The sequence below is a fragment of the Hippocampus bargibanti genome, linkage group LG11, assembly GCF_051943395.1.
Source record: "Hippocampus bargibanti isolate YZ-2025 linkage group LG11, ASM5194339v1, whole genome shotgun sequence".
Lineage (NCBI taxonomy): Eukaryota > Metazoa > Chordata > Actinopteri > Syngnathiformes > Syngnathidae > Hippocampus > Hippocampus bargibanti.
The window spans coordinates 16,369,553-16,395,119 of NC_142744.1; the positions used below are offsets into that span (position 1 = coordinate 16,369,553).

Here is a 25,567-nt window from a genome sequence, read left to right on the forward strand (position 1 = left end):
CGCCAAAAGAGGGCAGCCAAGCGCCATATAAGAAACGGAGCTGGCCATGAGCTCCCTTTTTTTTGGGTGAGAAAATGGCACATATAATTCTTTAATGATTGTAAACATGTATGCTTTAATCTTCAGAACTACAGTGTATTTGAAACATATTCATAACTGGATGTGTAACAAGAAAGAATATTATCCAAATCTGAAGCCATTGTTTGGATTCACAAGCAATGCAAGACGTCTTGGCGTGAAGTCATTTTTATTTGCATTTGAATAAAAAGTGACATCGGCTGTCCTTTAATACACAGTATGGAATGTTAATAATTTTCAAAATCCTCGCGCTTCAGCAGACAAAACAAGAAACATTGATGCAAAAAACGATTGCATTCATATACAGTACAGTGGGCATGTACATAACACAACAGGGAAACTGCAACGCTTACATCTTACTGTATTATGTATACAATTTAAAAAAAGTCATCAATCTTCTTCTGCTTCCCATTTTTACCTTTTAACACAAACACTTCAATCTCGTCTGCTACACACGAGCTAGCGTCTGAAAATGAAAATGGCTCTGCTACACGGGTGCTGGGCACGTAACCAAGTCACCTGACCAAGTCGACCAATGGCGCGACTGATGGCGTGACACGTAACCAAGACACGTGACCAAGTTGACCAATGGCGCGACCGATGGCGTGTCACGTGACAAAGTCACACGGCCAAGTCGACCAATAGCGCGACCGATGGCGGCTCATGTGACCAAGTCGACCAATGGCGCGACCGATGGCGGCTCACGTAACAAGACACGTGACCAAGTTGACCAATGGCGCGACGGATATATCGATATAAACAACAAAAATGGCCGGCGGGGGATGAAAAGGAGCACCGTAATAACCGGATTATCGTCATAACCGGGTATCGTACTAAACGGTACTAATTATACATAAAAAGACTAGAAATGTGCAAGGGAAATGAAAATAGTATCGTAATAAGCGGTACTATCGATATAACCGATATCGATATAACGAGACTTTACTGTATATATATAGGGCCTAAACTACCAATAAGACTTTAGTTTGCTGACGAAGTTTCTTGGATAAGAAGCGAAACGTCCGACACCTTCAAAGAAGTACAGATGATGGCTGAAGAAACCTTTTCATCGATACATACATACATACATACATACATACATACATACATATATACATACATACATACATACATACATACATACATACATACATACATACATACATACATACATACATACCCACCCACCTACATTCACACATACACACATACATTCACACACACACACACAGACATTCACACATACACACATACACGCGCACACTCGCGCGCACACGCGCACACACACATGCACACATACATACATAATTATATGAGGGGTTCATGGTTCAAAATATTTTTTAATTGTAACGTTTTCTTGCATTTAAGAAACCAATATAATGTTTTCAACGTTGATACATTCATGTCCCCCATGATAAAAGTTGCAAGGAATGGTTTGAGATAATTTCCTTTTTGCTCAAAGCCGTAGCTGTGTCCTATCATTACATACCTGCATGCGAAAAATAAATCCTTCCGGGCAAGCAAAATGAAGGAGAGGGATTTTTTTCCCCAGCTTTTACTGTTTAAAATTTACATGGGGTAGACGTTTACATTTTCAGCCCTGGTTTCTTCCACATTTCCCAAAATTTGCACATGATAGAATCCATTGTGTCTGTCCTCAATGAGCCACTCTGTGGCGTCTCCCTCTGTTCTAGTTTTTGTTGTTGTGCGCTTAATTCCGTGTGGGCTGGGTGTCCTAATCATTATACCTGTCTCACCGACACCCCTGCCAGTCTTCCATTTGTCAACCACTCTGTCTATCTGGATGGATGGGTGTAGACCTGCAGCATCGAGGCCCAAAAATAGCCAGCAGTTGTCAATTTGTCATCTACCTTCCCCACCATAGTCTGCTATCGCACCTGCCCCGCCAGTCCACTTTGGTTTGGTTTCTGCAATTGATTCCTCCCTCCATAACAAGGCCTTCTGCTCTGACCATAAACCTGTCCTGAGTTCAATGCCTCTGCTGTTGGGTCCCCTGCTGGTCTTAATTTAAGGTTTACAACCCATAAGGTTCATTGAAGACTTCAGATGTGTGAATGTGATTATCAATGTTGTTTTTCTCCCCACTGTGCGCCTTATGATTAGCTGGCAATCAGTCCGTGATGTACCCGAGAAGATCCGTAGAAATGGGTAGGATGTTTTCTCAGTGAGTAAATGTTCACACTGCCGCAGCATTCATGTGTGGATTTATTCCCAGCATAGTTTGGATTCTCGCTACATTCCAACAGCATGCATATTAGTTTTATTGTAGACTCTCGGTGATCAGTCAGTGTGAATTAGAGTGTGGATGGTTGTTGCGATAGACTGGTGACGAGTGTACCTTTCGCCGAAACGTCTTCAATTGACTCCAACTGATAGAAAACAGATGCAGGCGCAACACAGCTCCTTTTCATTGTTTTTGGGGAAGCATCGAGCTCTGATATTCAGTGGGCTGAGGAGCAGAGAGGGAAGCAGAGCGCTGCCTCATTTAAACGTAGCCATATGTGGCTTTGTACGGTGCGACATGCTGACAGCATCATGTGATGAGAAGAATGTGTCTTTGCCGTACAAGTGACATCTACGAGGAAGCTGAATGTGTCACGGGTTTGGAAGGTGGTGATGGCGGTTGGTGAGGGCAAACTGCTGCGTCTCCAGCATACGATGGGCGGCGGCCCGACGGGAAAGGGACTCGACCTGACGTGGACGTGGGTGCGGCACGGATTGTCGTGGGCGTGAGTGCGATCCCTCTAGCACGTTCACAGGCGCAGAGTGGCACCCCGGACGGCTGTATGGGACCAGGTCTCGGCCGGACGCCGACGTGGGCATGAACTGCCTGGCACCGCGGAAACGAGACCAGTCCTGAGCCGCTCCGGGATCCAGCGGTGACTGGGGTCTCGAACTGACGTTGACGCGGACGTTGCACGGCTCGTCGTGGATGCGACTCAATTCAACATGTTCGACGACAGCGTGGCTGGACGTGGGTGTGCACTGCCAGACATTCAGTGTCACCCTGGACGGCCACCTGGAAGGAGGTCTCGGCCGGACGTTAACGTGGACGTTACGGCTCGTCGAGTGACGCAATTCAAACTCGACGAGGCGTGGGCTAACGTGGACGTTGCACTGCCAGGCACAGGGAGGAAATGAGACTGGTCCGTTGTACCTGCGGGATCCGATGGTTGGTCGGGTCATTCTGTCACGGGTTTGGAAGGTGGTGATGGCGGTTGCGGATCCCAAAAAGCGGGCAGGAGGGAGCAGCAGGTTGTGTTTGAGAAATTGTATTAAAAGTCAGCAGGAACAAAATCTAAGACATCAAAATCGTCTGAACAGAAAAAATACAAAGTATCAAAAGAAAACCAAGATTAAAAGTCCGCCAAGGTGAAACAAACACATGCATATAACATGCATCAGCAGCATTCAACAAACAATGACCCGACAGCGAATGGTCGTGCCGGGAGTCCTTTTGAGTGTCACTGATTGTTACGACCAGCACCTGCGAGGCAGCAGGCAGGGCTGACAGCGCTACCCGGTAGTCGCCAATCCGAACGTGGCAGTCCGCCAAGGCTCGGGACGACCAGCACCTGTGCAGGTGCAGGCGGGGCCGACAGCGCCACCCGTTGGTCGCCAACCAGATCATGACAGAATGAACTGGCAATTTGAGGTCAGCTGTCCTCCGGGCTCAGATACGTTTCCTGTTTTTCCTTTGATTATTTTACGTTTATGTCCTAGATGTGTTGTTTATACAATTATGTATTGTTATTATGATTTACTACGGCACATTCTGACTTGCCAGTTGTGGAACTCCTTTTTGAAAATAAATTAATACATTACCACTGTACTTTGAATACTTACAGCCATTTTGGGTTGAAACAGACATTTTAGCTAGATTTAAAAAAAAATCATATTTTGTAACGATAGGAACTAGATATCCCCGATTGAAAGAGAATATCTTAGAAAGGGGGACAAAATGATGCGCTAAAAAATATCTCTGACTAATTTGGGCTCAGAAATGAATCAAAGTGTGACGATCATTTCAAAGATTCCCCATGAGTAAAGTGATGCTAGCTTAAAGTGTGGTGTTGACCAGTACTGTTAACACTTTGCCCTTTTACATGTAGCTAAGCCATATTGTGGCTGACTGTCGTCTATTTTGTGGTTAGATGTAGTTTGGTGTCAGTAAGTTACGACAAGACCCACACTTTCTGTGTCCTGGGTGGTACGCCACCACTCCGCCTGCCAGCAGGCTCAGGGAAGCAAGCCCCCCGGCTGTGCTGTTATCTCCTCCTCTGGAATGTGCCACAACAGCACGGCTAAAAAAGGAAGGCCAAACCGCGGCAGCAGCGCCTGCCGCACGCCAGTTAAATGTCAAGCGATACTGCCGGGCCACTGCTATACATTACAACACACAAGGTCCACCATTTCCAAGAATTGTTACACCTGTACATTATTATTTATGGCACTTCCGATTATGCATCATAATTAAGATGCACTGTTGTATGCCCAGTCTATTAAGTCTAGTTAAATGCACAGCGTACCAGTCGTGTTCTAACCAAATGACTTTTTTCACAATTAAAATTATTTTTTATTGTTATTTTTGTAAGCTATAAAAAAGACATTATTCAATCCTTTGTCAATTCACATTTGGCAGCACTTACAGTCTAAATTCCTTTAGCCTAGCCACAAGGTTGGCACATCGAGAGGATATTTTGAATCAGTTTCACCCACTTGCCAATTAGGTGGCAGCATTAGTGAAAAGACATTTTCAGATCTCTTTAGAGATTTTCACCCGGATTCATGTCAGGGCAGGCATTTAAGGACATTGAAAAAGCTGTCCTGACACCACCCCTTTCATATCTTGGCCGTGAGCTCCAGGTCGTTGTCCTACTGAAAAATGAGCAGTCGCCTCAGTGTGAGGTCAAAAGCACTCTGGAGCAGATTTCATCTTTCCTGTGTCCCATGACTTCTAATTATTGTCGCTGTGGTTGATATAAACCAGCTTGCATGTCAGGCTGATTGAACACTCCAAATTGTCCCTAGGTGTGAGTGTGAGTGGTAGTTTGTCTCTGTGTGCCCTGCAATTGGCTGGCAATCAATTCAGGGTGTGCCCGAAGATGGCTGGGATAGCCCCCCCCCCCCCCCCCCCCCCCCCGACCTTGAGGATTAAGCGGTCTGGAAAATGGATGGATGGATGGCAGCTGCCAGTCTTCCTCATGAAATTATGTCCTGCATTCCTCAAAATGTTCGATCTTTGTCTCATTAAAGTGGAAAATGTTGTCAATTAATGTCTGGTTCTTCTAGGTACTTTTTGGACATGCAAGCTAACTTGTGGCTTTCTTCCTGACTATCTTCCATCTGGCCGCGCTATCATGCATGCCTGATTGGTGAATAGCTGCGGAGATGCTTGTACTTCTGAAAGGTTCTTTATCTAGAAGGGAATGCTAATGTTCTACTAGAGCAGGGGTCTGGAACCTATTTGGAAATGTTTTTCAGTGAGAGCCACACATGCACAATCGTGTGCGCGCGCACACACGCGCGCAAACACGCATGCAGGTGATTCCAACAAAATGTCAGAATGCCTTATTTCAAATAACTTTGTGATAATACTCACCATTAATAGGAGGCTTATTCAGGCTTATTTAAAAGGGGGTGTTTACCTGTTTCAACATCAACGGCCATAGGTCAGTATCAACCAATCAAAATTGCGCTTTCCGCCAACTGCCGCCCAAACAGGAAAGGAACAGCGAAAAAGCGAGAATATGTATTTAGTTTTATCGGTGAGCCAGATGCAATCATCAAAAGAGCCATATATGGCACGCGAGCCATAGGTTCCAGACCCCTGTACAAGAGAGACCATTGGGTTATCGGTGACCACCACTTTACCAAGACTTGCCCCCCCCCCCCCCCCCCCCCCCCCTCCAATTCAGACTGGAAAAGAATGGCCGCCACAAGCAACACAATTTAAGGGACTTTAGAGACAAAACTATTTATACGTTGGCCAATCTTGCACAATGTAGCCCCTTTAACACATTTCAATGATCGGCATTTGATCCTGTCAAAAAAAAGTTGGCCCTCTAAGCTTTTCAGACTCCATCATATGGGTCATTCATTGTCTGGCCTGGGAAATATGCCCGCGGTGTCACATGTCATGGGGTGAGATTCATGTGAGCAAAGCATGCAGCGGTGTTGCAGTCATGTGACTGACACCTTGGGACCAAAGCAGGAGCTGCATTACAGGCTCACTAATTTACTGATGTAAACACCTATTAATTATATCGGATAAAATAAAAAAATATCATTAAGTCGTCATTTTGCAGCGTATTGTAACGATCTCAGAGGCTGATTTGTTTTCAACCTTTGCTGTGGCAGTATTGTGTGACTTTTTGGGGCTAGTCAAGGTCCCCAAAAGAAGTTGAAGGCAAACAGAAATTCCATGAATATGCTTCTTTTTGCTTTATCCTCTGCGCCAAAAAGCAAGATCACATCAAACATTACTCAATTTTCCTGGTGTTTAATTTGTTATTGTGGCATTTCACGTGTTAAAAGAATAACAAAGTCATATTTGGAAGTGGAAGTTTCTTCATCCTTGGCTGTCAGCAGCCTCTCCAGGCTCAGGCTTTATATACCAGTTGTGCATTCCATCTCTAGCATGTGAGGTTATACACAGCATCTTTCCATTGTCATTAAATGGTCAAATAACACAGTTAGTGTCACTGAGATCGTTGGAATGTGTTCAAATTACTTTCAATAATTGTTTTTTTTTTATCTTTTTTTTAGCCTCTGGAATCTCCACACCACCTACCACCCCAACGCAGGTCTTCAGCCAGCCTGTGTTCATTCAGGAGGCCCACCAGGGTGGCCTAAGGCCAGAACGCCTGCCGGAACGCTCCCGTCCACGCTCAGTGTCCACGCCTCTGGACACGGGACAGCGCCTCTGCCTTCCCTCCGCCAAACCCCCAAAACCTTCTTCCAGCCCCGTGCCAGCGTGCTCTACCTCACAACAAGTGAGTCATCCTGAAAAAAATGTTCCTAATCTTGTAAGGCCTTTAAAGGGAGAAGCTGTCTATTTAAAGATGTGTTGACTGCACGACCATTAACGGGCTTTTGAACGCTAATCTATCACTAAACGCGACTATAACGTCATTATTGGAGCTGAGTTATCACACCACTTATTCGTGTGACAAAGCAGTAATAAAATTGGCGTTTTGTGCTCTTCAGGGAGAGACAGGGTGCGTTTTGTTCACTGGAGAAACATTTTTCACATCAGGGCTGCACAACCGGTTCAAAGGTCATGTTGTAACTTCAGAAACACATGTCTGTTCATAATCAATTTCAGTATTTCTTGTTCTCTTTTTTAGCTATAAATCAAAAGACCACTACAAGTGGAGTTCTACAGTTGAATAAAAGAGACTAGTGGCGCATCAGACTGTTTTCATTCTTTTGTGCGAATGAAATTGTACTTGGCTGAAAAAAAGATTACATAAGGGTTAGAGCAGACATGGGCAAACTACGGCCCGCGGGCCACATACGGCCCGTTAGGCTTTTTAATCCGGCCCGCCGAACTTGCCCAAAGTATAGTAAAAACAGTGTCTGAAACTCATGACAAAAAGTTAGCAGACAACAGGGCAGGTAAGTGGCTGTGCTTGATGCCGCCGATGCCGGGGCACCCTCCCCCCGTTCTCGTCATGGCGGCCGGTGGACACCCCACCTCTGGTGCCATCACACGGTCGATTGCTGCGTGAGAGTGAGATACTGGCTGGCTGGCCAAAATTATCGTACACTGCTAGGGCGTTGCAGTGGCCGGTGCAGAATTTAAATAAAAAAAAATAGGGTCTGGCGGTCGTGGTTGTAAGTCGCGGCGGTCGTAAATTGGAATATTACCTGGATATTGATTTGCAAAATGTGCGTGCGTTCATGCATGTGTGTGCGTGTGTGTTTGTTTGAGTGTGGCCCATATGTCCCGTTTGGAAATATTATTTGAGGATTTTAGCGATAGCTCAACCATTAGGATTTAGAGCTCACTTTAAAGGACAACCGACGTCACCGGACAAGTTGTGTCCATAATTTATAAAATGGCTTCAAATGACTTCTACTGGGCGTATTTTAATAAGATTCCACCGCATATAGCTATATTTTACGTTTTAAGACTCACTCTGAATATTCAGGAAGTCTTGTTTTTGAGTTGGTGACGAGTCCGTACGTGACGTCATGAAAGGACGGCCCCCTGACCGAAAAAAGACACATTGCAGCAGTCCTTCAATCACGTCAATGTATTTTGCTGTACATGTTTGGTCTGAGAACCGTGTTGCACCCAAAAGCCGCCAGAAGAGGGCATCCAAGCTCCATATAAGGAATTTATCAGCCTGTGGAAGCGGAGGTGGCCACTGGAGGTCGCCATTTTGTGCCTCTTTTTTTTGAGTTAGAGATTTTCCCCCAATGTTGCCCCAAATGGCACATATAAATCTTTAATCGATTGCAAATGTTTTCCTCTTCAGAACTATTTGAATCATATTCATAACTGGATGTGTAACAAGAAAGCATATTCTCCGAATCTGAAGCCATTGTTTTGGATTCTTCAGCAATGCAAGACGTCTTGGCGTGACGTCACGAACTGGGGGCGGGACTTTCTAAAAATGCCCAATTCACAGCTCAAATTTTTGCAGATTTTGGACACTTTAAGTTATTTTTATTGGTGTTTTGCATTTGAATAAAAATATCATACATTTTGGGTATTTTAGATGCTATAAAACGTTATTCTGATGTCAGTTAAAAAAACAAAAAAGTGACGTCGGTTCCCCTTTAAATATGAGTCATGAGATGCTGTAATGAGTAAAGAGTTATGTGCGCTGATTTAATTAATAATCACTTGAAGCAGTGATGGATGCTCACTTGGAGATGGTCAGAGGGAGTGGATATTTTATCTCCAGTCTGTTGCTGATATCAAAACCTAATTACCACCCATTGTGATTAAGGGACGGCAGGAAAGCACCCGCAGGGCCACTGCAGGCTCTCTCCTGATAGAATAACCCACTGACGTGTACGGTCTGTCCTATTATTATATCTATATTTCCAAGTCCAAAATTTTAAAGTATAATCAATATAATGGATTCGGAACCTCTGGAGTTTTCTGTGCCGCAAAGATGGGCTTTGTGCCCCGTGGCATGCGACAGATTTATGGAAGTGTTTGGCCAGGGAAGCGCTGTGTCACTATTGCAGTGAGATGTGGCAGAGCATCCCTGAGCAGTTATCCTCAATGCTGCAGTGGCCATTATGCACCTTGGCTTGAATGTCTAGGACCCAAAGTTAAAAGTACATGTATTTTATAAAAGAAACAGCTCGAGTCTTGGTTTCTTTTGATTTCCTGCGTTTGCGATGGCAGGGAATTAGAAAATTCCCCACTTGAAATTACTTGACCTGATCTGAAAGTTGAGATAAGATAGGAAAACCTTTATTAGTCTCACAATGAAAAAAATCACAACAAATTCACAACATCAAAGTGATGAAAGGAAGAAATAGAACAAAATATAGGCGATAAATGTAGCCACTCTCTTTACCAGAAAACTACTACTACTACTACTGCTACTACTACTACTACTACTACTACTACTACTACTACTACTACTACTACTACTAATAATAATAATACATTACATTTATAAGCGCCTTTCAAAACTCTCAAGGTCACTTTACAGTCACAGGATAAGTTTTGCAGTGGGTGAGCAGCAGCAGCCACACGCGCCAGCGTTCACTCGACCCGGAAATAACTCAAATAGATGGAAAGCTAGCGAGATAATAGATACTACTACTACTACTAATAATAATAATAATAATAATAATAATAATAATAATAATAATAATAATAATAATAATACATTTCATTTATAAGCACCTTTCAAAACTCTCAAGGTCACTTTACAGTCACAGGATAAGTGAAATAGATAGCTAAATAACTAGATATCTACATAGTGATATAGCTAATAAATAGCTATCTAGTCAGCTAGATAGCTAATCGATAGCAAATAAATAAACATAGAGGCAAATCAATGCATGCGTGCAATTTGAATAAAAATGACACATTGTCTGCCAGTGAATGAGTTAATTACCAGTTTTTCCAATCTTACAGAATGTAAAACATCTTTTGGCGCAGATAATTGAAGCTGGAGAATTTTTTTTCGCGTCAGAAAAAAACTCAATTGAGTCCCACATCTCACTAAAACTAAGACCTAGTATGGAGAAGAACAATATGACAAAGATGTCAACAATTTCATGTAATAACTGCTTGTTGTAGTATTTGTGTGATGGATGTATGACTTTAAGGTTGTAGCCTAATGGGTGTCAGTCAGGAGTCGGAGTGTTAAATAGATTAAACAAATCCATACTCGAGGGGCAATATAATGACTATCTTGTTGTTTCTCTTCCCCGACACACCTGATTCAAATGAATAACTGCAAGCTCTTTAGCAACCTCAAAAAAATCTGCAATATGTTCTCTTTTTTTTTATGGCTGGAATTGAAATAGTTCATTGCTCAATTTTTTATCACTGAATTGAAAAAAACCTGCTTGTAATTCAAAATTTGCCTTGCAATACAAATAAAAATCTGGGCCAATGCCAGGCAACGTTTCCGTTGCTCAAAGTGCCGATGAACCAATTTATGAATGCAGCACCGGAGGGCCGCGCCTGATGTCACAAAGATGTGTTGCACCAAGGCATCCCCGGCTTCTTGCTGCCTAGCAACAAAAGCTTTCCGAATATGGTCAGGCAGCGGAGGGGTGTGTCTCCACGCTGCGTGGGGCTTCCGGCTTCTGGTCCACCATAACTGTCGCCAGTTATCCTTCCGCTACGGTGACTGCCAAGTGCTGGAATACGACTTGGAGGATTTTATGACTTTGACGTGTTTGAATCGAGGCTAATTCACGGGCACTTGTTTGGTTTGGAAAGCCCAGTGGCGGCTCCCCCTTCCTGCCTGAGTCAAGTGCAGCAAGACCGTTCCGCTGTGTCTTTTCAAGAGGGCTGTGCGCTTCAAATAAGGCACCGCTCAAAGTTGCTGCTCTCGCCGTGTGTATTTGTGCGGGTATATTTAGTAAAACGAAGCGTTTCCTTGGCCCGGGGTCGAAACGCCGGTGGGGTGCACGTCGTCGTCGTCCGTCGCCGCAGGGGCTTCTGGGAAATAAAGCGTCACTGAGACAATTTTTCGTGCAAAGTTTCTTTTTGGTACGTCGCACTTTCTTGGTCTTTTCTTCCTTTAGTGTTTTGGTTTATTTTGTCATCTGACCACAAATCTGCCGTTTTGTCTCATTTAGGTGTCCGGTTTATTCGAAGGCATGCTGGAGAAACTTGAACTCGACGATGATGGTAAGTAGAACATAAAAAGGTAGTCCATGGTCTTGCATTTAGCACTGCATCAGATATGAAGAAAACTGTTAGCTGCTTGCCACTTCCGGACGTCTGGACAAATTCCCGAACTGCACACTTGGGACTGGGTGGCTGTGAATCATGCTCATGTTTTAGGTTGACAATTGAGTTGCGTCCATGTGTTGGTTTTGCGATGCAAGTGCAGCTAAGTCAAAAAGGGAGTAAATTACATAGCGGGGACACATCTTGTCATCCTTTGTTTGCTCATGTTGAAACTGTTTTCTTTTAAAAATAATCTAAGTATTTGACTTGGAATCCGTTTTGTTTGTCACCCGAACTGTTTTCTTGTTTTTCATTCAATTGTATATGTTGCACCTCACTTCTATATCAGTTAGGTTTACAAATGCAACAAAAACAAATATTTTCATGCAATAATAATACAGCCAAACCTCAGTTTTTGACCATAATCCCTTTCTGCTGTTTTACTAGCCCATGAAATGGGCGAATAAACTATGCAGCAAAAAATAGATTTGCATAAATCACATCAAACACGTCTCTTCACAATGAATATTGCACGAGGGAATGGCTGTTCCTTGTGTGAAGTAACTGAGGAGTCGACTGGCGTGTTTGGTCGAAACCTGTTTTTAGTCGTAATCTGAGGTGTGAAAATCTTAGAATTTCTGGTTGAAATACGAGTAGCTCTAAAACAGGTGTTTCAAAATCAAATTTTGACTGTTGTACAATTCCTATTTCTTTCCAATTTGACCCAAGACCCTTTGGTAAGATTAATATACATAAATCCGATATGTATTCAATAGATCTGCAGTACGACTGCTGATCCCACCAAATCCAACTTGTCAAAAGCCAAAAACTGTATGCGCTTTCCATAGGCTACCAAGAATGTTTGGGCAAATACTAATCAACACACTGTTGTTCAGTTGCTTAGCTGGGAGTATTGACTTTTTATTCAAATTCAAATTAATCCCATTTGAAGCACAAAGTTAACATTTGTGATGATTAATCATATTTAAGCAGTGCAAAAACGCAAAAGGTGTATTTGTTCAACCCAGAAATAACATGTTGTCATTTTTAGTAGACCTCTCCATGGAACAAGGAGAAGAAGCGGTGCGTCTTTTTCCCCGTACTGTATTTCTATCCTCCAACCTCGCTACTCTGTCAGTCTGAAATGAGCCAATACACTAGGGCAGGGGTGGGCAAACTTTTTGACTCGCGGGCCGCAATGGGTTCTAAAATTTGACAGAGGGGCCGGGCCAGGAGCATTTGGACGGAGTGTTTGGGCCTGAAATACAAAACCTAAAGCATTAAAGGACAACCGACGCCTTCGGACAAGTTATGTCCATAATTTGTAAAATCACTTCAAATGACTTCGACTGAGCGTATTTTAATAAGATTTCACCGCATATAGCTATAGTTTACTTTTTAAGACTCGCGCTGAATATTCACGAAGTCTTGTTTTCGAGTTGATGACGATCCCCATGTGACGTCACGTTTGGAACGCCCCTGACCGAGAAAGCGCCACACAATGCATTTTGCGGTACTTTGTTTGGTCTGAAAACTTCGTGTTGATCCGTGTTGATGGCAAAATTAGAAGGAAAACACATAAATAACGTGATGGTGAATCATTGTGTGTTGCACCAAGACTACTATTTGATACTAGTTGACACAAATTCCCAGCAGACAAATCAGCCCATTTCCAACGGCGCCATCTTCTGCATTTTCTGGGTGCTACATTGCTGTCATTGACGGCTCAAATTGAAATGGGAGGATTCCTTGAATCAATTGCAAACATTTATGCTTTCCTCGTCAGAACTATTTGAATCATATTCATAACTGGATGAGTAACAAGAAAGAAATCTTCTCCGAATCTGAAGCCATTGTTTTGATTCTCGAGTAAGGCAAGACATCTTGGCGTGACGTCACGAACAAGGGGGTGGGACCTTCTGAAACTGGCCATTTCTGGATTCATTTTGAAGTCATTTTTATTGGTGTTTTTCATTTGACTAAAAATATCAGCCTGCGTGTTTTGGGTATTTTAGATGCTATAAAACGTTTTTCTGATCTCAGTAGGAAACCAAAAAAAAAAAAAAATGGTGCCGGTTGTCCTTTAACCGTAGTATGTACAAAGCACAGCACAGTAAGAACACTACAACCCAATTTATTAACTGTCTTTCAAATGTGAAAAATATCCCTGATCAATTAATAAATTTGTCTCAAGGAATATGCAAGATATTGCATTTACATACTAATTCGCAGATACTGAGAGGAGGAAATGGAGCTAGATTAAAATAACATATGCAATGTGATTAATCAATTTCGCGTCTGTTTTTAATAAGTTTCCATCAAAGGGGCAAAGTTAAAGAAATCAACATTTATTGAAAAATGGAATCACTTTCAACATTCAAAACATATTATTCCACAACGAAATATTCCAGCTCAATAATACCTACTTGTGTTAAATTCCGCAAAGTCATGGATGGGTTGTCCTGACCGCGCGCTCAACAAAGTCCTCACTGACGCCCTCGCCTTCACACGCAAACAGTACCCGTGTACCGTCGCCAAGCACACAGACATAGGCTACCTGCAGTTGAAATTTGCATACTCTGCACGGCAGCCAATCAGAAGTCTGCTTCTTTCTTCTGGACTTTCGCAAGCGTTATAAGGTCGCGCATTTGCATATCTCATCTCATCTCATCTCATTTTCCGTACCGCTTATTCCTCATTAGGGTCGCGGGGGTTGCTGGAGCCTATCTCAGCTGTCTTCGGGCACGAGGCGGGGCACACCCTGAATTGGTTGCCAGCCAATTGCAGGCCACACAAAGACGTACAACAGTCACTCTCACACTCACACCTAGGGCCAATTTGGAGTGGTCAATCTGCCTGCCATGCATGTTTTTGGAGTGTGGGAGGAAACCGGAGGACCCGGAGAACACCCACGCGGGTCCGGGGAGAACATGCAAACTCCACACAGGGAGGCCGGACCGGGATGCGACCTCTGCACTGTGAAGCCGGTGTGCTAACCACTCGACTACCGGGCCGCCCTCATTTGCATATCATTTTCCAAAATAGATGCACAGAACCTCAGCCCAGAAGAAAGATTCAAAAGAAGCTAACAACATGTGTGACGCTAAAAAATGTAAATTTATGTCAAACCGTGACTGTAAAGTGTACGTCAGAGATATGAAAGGGGCTTAGTGGCTCGTAGCAAGCAATGCAAACATTGCATTGTGCACCATGGTGACACATGACTACTGCAGCGCAATCTGCAGCCTTGGACATTTACCGTAAATTAAGCAAGGTAACATTAGTGGTAGGTACAGCCTTAATTAATATAAAAAACTTAATACTTTGTGCCGTTTGTTTTTTATTGCAATTGCTGGTCCTATCGTGTTTCAAGTTGTGAAAAGTGGGGCAGTCAACTTTTCAGAGTTGTCTGCCCTTTTGTCCGCTGCCTTTTTGTCCCGAGTTTCAGACACTCTTTTTACTATAATTTGGACAAGTTCGGCAGGCCGGATTAAAAAGGTTAACGGGCCGTATGTGGCCTGCGGGCCGTAGTTTGCCCATGCCTGCACTAGGGTCCATTTTTACTTCGGTAAACACTGTGTCGGGTGATATACAGTTTTTTTGCATGCCACTCAACATTGTGCTTTTACGGTAAAACGTTCTGCCCTCACCCCTATCAGTATCTCTTAGAGAGTTTTAACGATCACTGGAAGTAAAGTGGGAGCGAGTGCTCCAAGGCCTTAATGATTGTTTAGGCTGTAAAGCAGGTGTTGCTTCCAAGTACTCATTATGGTTTCCTCTCTCTCAGTGATTTTCTTTTTTATCACTTTGTATGTGTGTTTCTCGTTGCAGCTGTTGAGCCCGAGAGTGATATTTATATGCGCTTTATGAAGTCACACAAGTGCTACGACATTGTGCCAACCAGCTCCAAGTTGGTCGTGTTTGACACAGCTCTCCAAGTGAGTTTAGTTTCTCTTTATTTCTTAATTCATTGTGGTCCATTTTTAAGGTTCTCAAACTTGCATACATGCAATGAAGGAAATTATGTTCCAAATGACAGTTTGCACAACAATAATAATTGAGATTGTTCAGGTTTGTGCCAGAGTTAAATCTGCATACGGTCAAACAGTTACTGTTTTTGAGATAAAGTCCATTTCGTTGGCCATTTTATTCTGGGTGCACTTGTACTTGGCACAGTTGAGTTAATACCAAATGGGGAGTTCAGTAATATATTTGACCTTAGAGCACTTTCTGCCTCTGGGCTGAAATTTAGATGAGACCGTAAAGCTGTTAAACAGTAATCCTGCCAGGTCTTTGAAGTGTATATCGTCAGCCACTAAATCCACAGAGACAAGGGTTACAAACTCTTATCTGACAGAAGAGGAAATAACTTGCAGCAGATTAAAGAGTATCCAGAAGTTGGCTTTCATTTCTCTCAACTTCCTAGGCTTCCCACTTCCCATGTGAAAGACCACGCCAAAAAAGTAAAATAACGCACGATCACATCAATACAAGCTGCATTGTTACGTGTTAACATGCGTTTAGAGCAGCTTCGGGCAAAGGTAATGCTGGGTAAAGGTCACTATTTAAACTCCCATGAAATTTGCTTCTCATGGTCACACCCATTAAATACATCGACGTGAAGAAGTTGGCAACAAAACTGAACTAATTCTAAACTCCTGTGGTTCATGCGTTTTAGTAGTGCTGGAAGTCACTTTGTGTTCCTGCTGGGTTTATGCTAGAAAACATGTTTTTTTTTTTTTTTTCAAAATGACCCTAAAACTGCGTTGCTGTTGCCCATTGTGTGTTAGCACGAAGATAGCAGACTTAAGCTCATGGTAATTGAAATTAATCACCACTCATGGTGAGAAATAAACAACTTGAGGAAAGAATATTTTGCAACTCATTTGGACAGCCATCTTCCGACCTAAACACGGCGGATTGATGGACAGAATCTGCATAAGTACCACAGCAGAGAGCAACTGCCCACCTTACTGTCGGAAATGAACGAGCTAAATCAGCCCAATGTAACAGTGCTCGTTCTGCAACACAATTTGAATGACAAACACAGAGTTACGAATTTTTCATCAGGATGGTTTGATGCCAGCAGATCTGAATCCAACATGCGCTTGACCCTACGCAGGGCTACGGATTTCATCGTAGTGCTACGCCTGAATCAATCCAGACAGAAAAAAGTGTGTGATTTCTTACAAGTCTACTAGAGGGTAACCTTAGCCAGGAAATAACAGACCAACCTTTCTTAATGATATACATTTTTGCTGTTAATGTCCGTCTTGAAAATGGCTTTAATAGTAAATCGCCAACCAAATCATTTGTTCTCCTCCTTCGGCAATTATGGGTTGACAAAACTTCTATTAAATCACACAATATATTTGCTTATGCAGCTCGCTACCGATACATTGTGCTAGCTCTGGCCAGTAAGGCCTTGTCACTCGTGGCTTGTGCCAATCATAGTTTGCAAAAACTCTGACGTTGACGTTGCCTCCTTGAAGGTGCTGGTACCCCTTTTGGGTTGCCAACTCAATATCTGATTGGTTAGATCAACAGTTTGATCGACACGTTTGTTTGCAACAAGGCCCACAGAACTGATTTTGAAGTCCTCCAGGTCGATTTCTGATCCTGGTAACAAACGATGGCTGAAATGTGATTGGTTAAATGCTTAAATACGAAAACACATCTGGAAGCAGCACAACAGGGGAAAGCAATGAAAATAAGCTAAAACACAATTTGGAATGATTTAATAAGAATTCATGGACAAAATATAATTAACATCAGTCTGTGATTCAGATATTTTATTTTTAGGTCAGCAGAGAAGGCTTTGCGGGCCTTGACGGTCCGCCACTGCCTTGACCCAAATAGGAGATGACACTGGTTCCATGATTCTCATCATGGTTGTAGCATTGTAGATAAAACAGCGCAATTTCAAAAGAGCTAACAGTCTTTGCAAAAAAATAAAATACAAATTGGATGCCATTATTTCCGGACGACAAAGTGTACCTGATTAAAAGGGAGACTCAGAACGCGATACAGGCTCCTGCAGTTCACATTGCAGGGAGTCTGTATTGTCACTCCCCAATGCGCAGGAGTGGGTGGTCTGGTCAAAGTCAGTTTCGGATGCTTCGCTTACATCATGGGACATTCGTTGATGAGCTTGTGTCCAGCAATCCAATACAGTAGAACACTTGTCGGCAATACTGGATAGTTGTATTTATTTATTTGTTTGTTTATGTCAGGGGTCCCCAAACGTTTTCCTGTGAGGGCCACATAACTTTTCCCTTTTGTGATGGGGGGCCGGTGTCAGTTTGTAACAGAAAAAGTGTGACGATCGTAGGGGAGCTTAAAAAAAATGTTTTCAAGAAAGCAACACAGCGCACCTGAATGTACCACCGGACTCCCCTCCACTTCCTCATACGTCACTTTCTTGTGTCGCGTCGCATTGTGACCGACTCCTTTAGCGTTCTATTGTGAGCAGGCGTGTTTGTATTGTTCAATCACGATTATAAACAACATACATTGATTACATTGATTAAAATAGGAACAGATAATTTTGACTTGTAAAAGGATTTTTTATTTTTCTGGAGGCCAAATAGGAAAAAAATCTGATAGCATCTCTGGTATTGTTCAGGGAACCGGGCCAAATGTGCTGACAGAACGGATACGGCCCGCGGGCCCTAGTTTGGTGACCCCTGGTTTATGTATTTATTTTAGTACACTGCTCTTGCAATAATGACTTGACGCTTTACTCTGAGCATACAGGTCAAACATTTCCTTATCCCAAGTCTCCCGCTGAATTTTTACAGATATGAATATTTCAGGATTAGGCCGGGCAGATTGCATTTTAGTGTTTTTTTTGTAAACACTCAGTACAAACATGTTTCAGTCATTGATGTTGGTCAATCAAATGTTTTGTGTCCATTCTTATTCTGGTGCATTTCGTGATGTAGAGGCTTAACGCTGGATCTCTGCAATCTCAATCGTATAACGAGGGCACATCCTTGATAGAGTGTTCATAAAATGTGATTTTGTCTTTCAAAATGATATTTGACAGGTGAAGAAAGCCTTCTTTGCTTTGGTTGCCAATGGCGTGCGAGCGGCTCCACTCTGGGACACAGAGAAGCAAAGCTTTGTGGGTAAGCCTCCACCCAAAACCACTGTCCTCAACTATTATTTACAATTGTGTTGGTAGATACTTCATGTTCTACAAACTCATTTGTACATTTGGATTTTCAGGCTTCAATTTGTTTACCCTTTTGTCTTACCGTTTTCCAATTTTCGTAATCATCACGTCCGTGCGTTTGCGCTGCTGTTGAATGAGCCCAGTGGAAACTTTGTATTATTGCCGCTGGCCATGACTAGTAGAGAATTATTTTATTGAGTTCATTCAAACCGCCACAAACCATTAAGCTCAGCAGAGGCTCCACTGTATTCACTAGCAGTCAGATGGGTTAATTATGTAGCTGAAGAAAAACATTGCCGCATTGAGTGAATTGGCTCTGTCGTGCCTTCAATTTCTTGAGTAGACTTTACTGCTTGTACTGAATAATGAAAAGCAAGTCAGCGTAGGTGTAAGCGAAGTGAGTCAGCTGTGACCCTCTCAAAAGATTGTTCTCTACTCACTAGCATCAGTTGATGAGTTTTTGCCGTGTTTTCTCATCACAGGCATGCTGACAATCACAGACTTCATCATCATCCTTCACCGATACTACAAGTCACCAATGGTAGCTTCATATAACGGCTCCCGGTTTGCCCTGGGTATCCCTTCAGACTGTTTTGCATTCAACAGACTTTGGTGTCCTTCCCCTTTTTTCCAGGTGCAAATATATGAGTTAGAAGAGCATAAGCTTGAGACGTGGCGAGGTGAGTATGACTTAATCTTGGCCTCTCCTGCGCAATGTCGATGTAAAATGGGTGGGTGTTCATCAAAAACAAAGGCGTTCTGTCATATCATGCACACTTAGTGGAAGGTTTTTCGTGATTCTTTCACATGCTATTCGGGCGCCACATAACACAAAGTTAGACTCATTGGCCTATATCATTGAATGACAAAGTTTTCGTGTGTGGTGTACGCTATACGTATACTGGCGACTCTCCACAAAGGTTCTGGGGGCCCAAATAATACAATACAATACATATTGATTTATAGAGCGCTTTAACAACAGCTGAAGCTGTAACAAAACGCTTATTAATACACTAGGAATGTATCTGTAACGCATTTTGACAGCCACTGGCGCAACTTTGTAACATCACTGCGCCAGTCTATTGTAATTAGTGCTTATTGCTACATGATAATGGGAATGATTTCAGAGCTGTTGCAGCACATTGGAAATCTTTAAAGCAAAGACATTTGTTTAAGTAGACACTGATAATTATTGTGCTAAGTCTGTTCTCTTTGTGTTCTCTGTAATACCGTCCAATATCGAAATAGCACAGGACTTGATTGTGTAGTAACTAAAGACAATTGACAGTTTGTTTATTTTATGTATGAATAAATTATTTGACTTTAAAATTGTTTGTTGATATATTAGAAAAATGGATGTTACTCAAGTAATGTTTTCCATTTGCAATTTGGAAATATGGTCCAACGATTGCATTCTGGTTTATTTCAATCAGTTTTAAATTCTTCAGCAATCAAGTTAAATCGGGCCTCATCAATTTTAGACTTTGGCCCCCTTTTCAGAGACAAGAGGGCCGACTTAGCCCCTTTTTTAATTTCTCAGATGCATCCCTGATACACTCTGCAGTATTAAAATACACAGAACATTTGATGTGACGCTCAAGTTGTCCTCTTGTTTTTTTTGTCCCCGCAGAGGTTTACCTTCAAGCGACGTTCAAACCTCTTGTCAACATCTCGCCTGATGCAAGGTATGCCGGCTCCGTGGCGAAATCAAGACCTGCTCCTTTTGTTCATCCAGAATTCATTGCCGCCATTTGTGTTTGTTGCGCCGCAGCCTTTTCGACGCCGTGTACACGCTCATCAAAAACAAAATTCACCGCCTGCCTGTCATCGACCCCGTCACCGGGAACGCACTTTATATTCTCACGCACAAGAGGATCCTCAAGTTCCTCCAGCTCTTTGTGAGTCCAAACCCATCACAAGAGATTTCACTCCGAGGTATTCGGAAGCCAAGCCAGTTTGAGCTCCGTTTCAGCTTTTCTGGGAAAGTATATTTCGTTACCTACAGCGGCAACATCATTCTGATTTGTATGCAAGTAGCACACAGCTTTTCTCTCACTAACCTGCACTAATGCAGTATAAAGTCAGAATTCCGTGAAGGATTCTTTGTCAGAAAAACACTTTGACTCCATAAATACAAAACATGAAATGAAAATCTTCTTTCAAGCGAGTTAAGCTCCCGCCGCTCATAACTTCATAAAAGGGTTGAATGATTTTACAATTGAACATCGTTTCAGGACAACGTTGTATTGTCGCCGAAAGCAAGAATGTGTGACGTGGATAAACGACCTATCAAACACAGTCTGGAAAATGGGCCAATTCAGCCAGAATAACTTCAAAATAATGATGTCTGTATGTTACTTGGTACCTAAGTTCAGTTTTGTATTTTGCCTTCAGTCTCTAACTTTGAGTACAACGAAAACAAATCTTTGGCTTTTTCACCACAACGTATGTTTCATGAAAGAGATAGCTTTTGCGAAAAATGAGAAACATTTATTTGCATACATTTGGATTCCATTTAAATTAGTTTTATTGTTCAGCCCCCTTTCATAAATAGGCTCAGGCACTTTTAAACTATCGCCACCGTTTTCATTCTAATTCATCACAAAGGTCTTTGGTGGAGTTGATATCAAGTTTTTCCACATCAAACCCACCCAAGCTTGCCTTTATAGATCTTGTTTTGTAACATAATGTCCTTCCCCAAACAAGTTGGAAGCACATGATTTAATGTCAACTGTATTCTGTTGTCTGCCTTGCGTTCTTGACCAAGCACCCTTTTGTCTGGTCTGTCTGTCTTTGTCCATGTACCACCCTTCACTTCCATTCGTCTGCTACCCCCTGGTGGCCGACATCTTGCCGTCTCTGTGTCGCGTCGTCCAGATGTGTGAGATGCCGAAACCAGCTTTCATGAAGCAGACCCTTGGAGAGTTGGGCATCGGCACGTATCAAGACATTGCCTTTATCCACCCCAACACCCCCATCATCAAAGCTCTCAACATCTTTGTAGAGAGGAGAGTGTCTGCTTTGCCCGTGGTCGATGAGTCAGGTCAATATATTACAATATTTCATGCGATGGTTAGGACTTGTACCAAAAAAAAGACTTGGAAAGCTGACTTTCTGTCTTTCCACCCAATTCCCCCCTCTCCTCCCTGCCCCTTCCCTCCCCTCTAGGCAAAGTTGTGGACATCTATTCCAAATTTGATGTCATCGTAAGTGGAAAAACATTGGGCCGTCGCAGAGTCTGAGAGGCTGTGTTGATGATTCACAAGAGTTTTCTTGTGTGCAGAACCTGGCAGCCGAGAAGACGTACAACAACCTGGACATTACAGTGACGCAGGCCCTGAAGCATCGCTCTCAGTACTTTGAAGGAGTCATGAAGTGCCATAAAATGGAAACAATGGGGACCATTGTGGACAGAATTGTAAAAGCAGAAGTGAGTTTGTTTGATCTGTTTAAAAAAAATGAAAACATTAATCCAAAAACTGCAGGGATGAATGGGTGTGTGCCGTGCGATTGACTGGTAGTGAAGATTCTTCACTACCCGTCTGTTAATTTTTAACTAATTCACTGCGAAACGTGTGCAAAAATGTGTCCCCTACAGTGCCAAGGTTTTTGTCATTTTCACTCAAATTCTAGGACTCACCGAATGTTGAGTTTTAGGACTACATAAACATTCAATGCAGCGTGAGAAACTTTCAACTGTCTTCTTCAGAAGAAAAAAAATAATTCCTAAGTTATATGCGTCTGGAGTAATATGAGGTGCAAGTGGCGGCTGTATAAAAGGCAAATGCTGCCCCCTCGTGGAAGGTAAAAAAAAACATTGCCAGAGGTCTGACCAGCGCTTTTCCGCAAATGGCAGTGAATGAGTGAATCTCAATGAAAAAAAAAACATTACTGTCCACCTCAACATAAAACTAAATATTGCATATTGGATTTTAAACATTAATTGGCCTCAAATCTACAAGCTAACACATGATGACACAGGTTGGCATCGGAGTCATGTTGTAAATACCTAATCAGCAAGGAACATTTGAACATAAATGGTGGGGCAACACAAGCGCTGGTAGACACATAACAAGGTTTAATCCGAGATTCCTTAATGTGTCCCTAAAAGCAATTTTTGTTATGAATAATGACTTTGTGTCTAGCATATGTTATGGAGGTTGTATTTTTCTTTTGCTTTTAAGCTCCTGTGTACATTATATCTGCAAAGGCAAACATATCAGGAGCAACACAATGTTCGTCAAATTATAGGAAAAAAATACAGTACAATAGATCGTAATTTATATAGCGCTTTCACAATAGCTGCAGCTGTAACAAAGTGCTTCATATAATAGTCAACACAAAGCAAAATAATAAACACAACAGGAACATAAAAACATGGACAGTTGTACAATCTTCGACTTTCCCAATGTAATCTATGATGTTTGAGTACAAGACAAACACTTTATGACACGAAGCAGTTCTGGATGAAAGATGAGAGGATGACAGCCTCCTTTTCATCAGTGGATCAAAGATGTCATGGTGGAATGTGCACATCTGCTACAAGCTATGTTTTCAAAGCCAACACGAAGCTGTAGCATCCATTGACAAAAAGAGTTTGCCTCACGTTTCCTGTCCCACATAAATCCACTTCAATTCCAAGCTGTGACAGTTCCACATACGCACAGACATTCCTTTCTTCTCATCATGGGCTCCTCAAGCCATGCATCTATCCAGTCACTGTTTAACAGCACCGACCTTTCTGCTGAACAAAGCGGAGCTGTGAAAATGCTGCCCATTACAGGCACAAAAAAGCACAATCACCCCAGAGCTGTCCAGCGATGACAGTCAAATGGCACAGACATTCCGCCCAAATCAAAAACAGTGCTGGCATATTTGTGCTGCCGAAAAGGCGCAACCGCTCAGCTCAGTCTCCTTGATGAATCCCATGGTGAAAACAGCTATTCTTTACACGTTATGCATGTCATGACTATTTTTACAAAGTATTAAAAAAAACACCTCAGCTATACTTGGAAACCGAGGTGCCATCCCAATGTCATCCTAAGGCACCACCGTAGTAAATGATTTTTGTCTACAGTCCTTGACAAAAGTCTTGTCGCTTATCCAAGTTGTAGGAACAACGAATAATAACTTGACTTGTAGTTGATCTATTGGAATCAGAAATGGCTTATATGAAAGGCAAAGCCCTCTAAATTATGCTTATTATAGCAAAATAAAGTTTTGTATCATTCATTGAGTTTTATTATTTAATTAGGACAGAAAGGTCAGATTTTGCTTGGAAAATACAAAAATAATGTAGAAATTATACATATACAGTGAAGTCTCGTTATATCGATATTCTCGGGAGTCTGAAAAAATATCGATATAACCGGACTATCGATATATACGATCCTGCGGCATGTAAATTTTCTCCTTGCGTTCATGGAAATAGTATCGTAATAAGCAGTACTATCGATATAACCAATATCGATATAACGAGACTTTACTGTATTTCATTTTGAATACACAAATATGCTACGTCATGCCATCCACTAACCCCAAACCATGATTTTTCCTCCACCAAACTTGACTGTTTTCTGGGTGAATCTTGGGTCCATGCGGGTTCCAACAGGTCTTCTGCAGTATTCGCGGCGATTGGGATGCAGTTTAATGGACGATTCATCAGAAAAATCATGGTTTGGGGTTACATCCAGTATGGGGGGGAGATCTGTAGAGTGTATGGCAACATCAACAGCCTGAAGTATCAATAAATTCTTGCTGCCCAATACATCCCAAATCGCAAGAGAGGGCAAATTCTGCAGCAGGACGGTGCTCCTTCTCATACTTCAGCCTCCACATCAAAGTTCCTGAAAGCAAAGAAGGTCCAGGTGCTCCACGATTGGCCAGCCCACTCAGGGACTGTAAATGAAAGGGTGGAAGGGATTCACTTGATCTCCCACAATGCAGTGGTCATCCACCAATGTTTGTTCTGTCTATTTTCCACCCGCTTGTCAATTAGGTGCACCGGTTAGTGGTGGTGGACGAGCGTTCCAGCATTGAGGGCATCGTCTCCCTGTCGGACATCCTCCAGGCCTTGGTGCTGAGTCCAGCAGGTATAGACACTCAGCTCGTCTCCTCTAAGTACCTGGACACACCACACCACACCACCACCACCCGCCTACCTTGAGCTCTCTCCTCTCCCGCCCTCTCACTCAGCGCCATGTCGGAAATGTCCAACGCCGCATCTTCACTCGGCTGCACAGAAGCATGTTTCTGGAAGCTCGAATGTGTGGAGTTGATGAGCATAGTTCTGAGAATTGTGATTGTTTTTTTTTTTTTTCCTGCACAGATTTCTTGATAACTTTTGTCTCATTTTTATTACTTCCCACTAGGATTACCTCCCTGCCATATCAGTTTTATAGCATCCTACAATATCAGAGCAAAGATGTCAGAACAAAAACTGCATTTTATTCTTGGAAATGTCCTGCAGTAAAAGTGCATGTTTTCACAAATATACAGAATGGCAGCTAAAGTACACATGTTGATGTTTTACTACAAACATGTTTACACTGTTTTACATTACAAGACTGTCATTTAAACCTTAAGGGTGAGTGAATAGCAGTGGGCCTAGTTTTTAAAAATGGACTGATTCATGTTGTGCTTAAGCGCCCGAATACAGAAGAGTCCATTGACACTTGTTTCTCCCAAAAGTTGAACATTGACACGTTCACGTAGGAACGAGTGACACGCTTCTATTTAGTCGCCCTCCACTCTTGCTTGACGGCTCTGCGTGGCTCGGAGGAACACAGCTTCAGTGTGAATTATGTATGTGGTGTTTCCGCACAAATACATTTTATGAATGAACATCAGCATTTGGATTAATCCCCCAAAACGGATTAGTCTGCAGCAGTTTGTGGCATGTTGAT

The 25,567-nt window shown here is 42.5% G+C and overlaps 1 protein-coding gene across 3 annotated transcripts in view; it reads left to right on the forward strand.

The window, feature by feature from the left end:
• The window catches only part of LOC148891797 (5'-AMP-activated protein kinase subunit gamma-1-like), a 55,210-nt gene that overhangs the window by 27,505 nt on the left and 2,138 nt on the right, over positions 1-25,567 (forward strand). For all 3 annotated transcript variants that reach the window (XM_089007720.1, XM_089007719.1, XM_089007722.1), the window contains 12 exons: positions 6,868-7,094; positions 11,392-11,443; positions 15,317-15,423; positions 18,534-18,615; positions 19,145-19,203; positions 19,297-19,342; positions 20,293-20,347; positions 20,434-20,560; positions 21,540-21,705; positions 21,831-21,868; positions 21,946-22,092; positions 24,661-24,754. In XM_089007720.1, the coding sequence (XP_088863846.1) occupies positions 6,868-7,094; positions 11,392-11,443; positions 15,317-15,423; positions 18,534-18,615; positions 19,145-19,203; positions 19,297-19,342; positions 20,293-20,347; positions 20,434-20,560; positions 21,540-21,705; positions 21,831-21,868; positions 21,946-22,092; positions 24,661-24,754 (1,200 nt within the window). The remainder of the gene's footprint in view (positions 1-6,867; positions 7,095-11,391; positions 11,444-15,316; positions 15,424-18,533; positions 18,616-19,144; positions 19,204-19,296; positions 19,343-20,292; positions 20,348-20,433; positions 20,561-21,539; positions 21,706-21,830; positions 21,869-21,945; positions 22,093-24,660; positions 24,755-25,567) is intronic.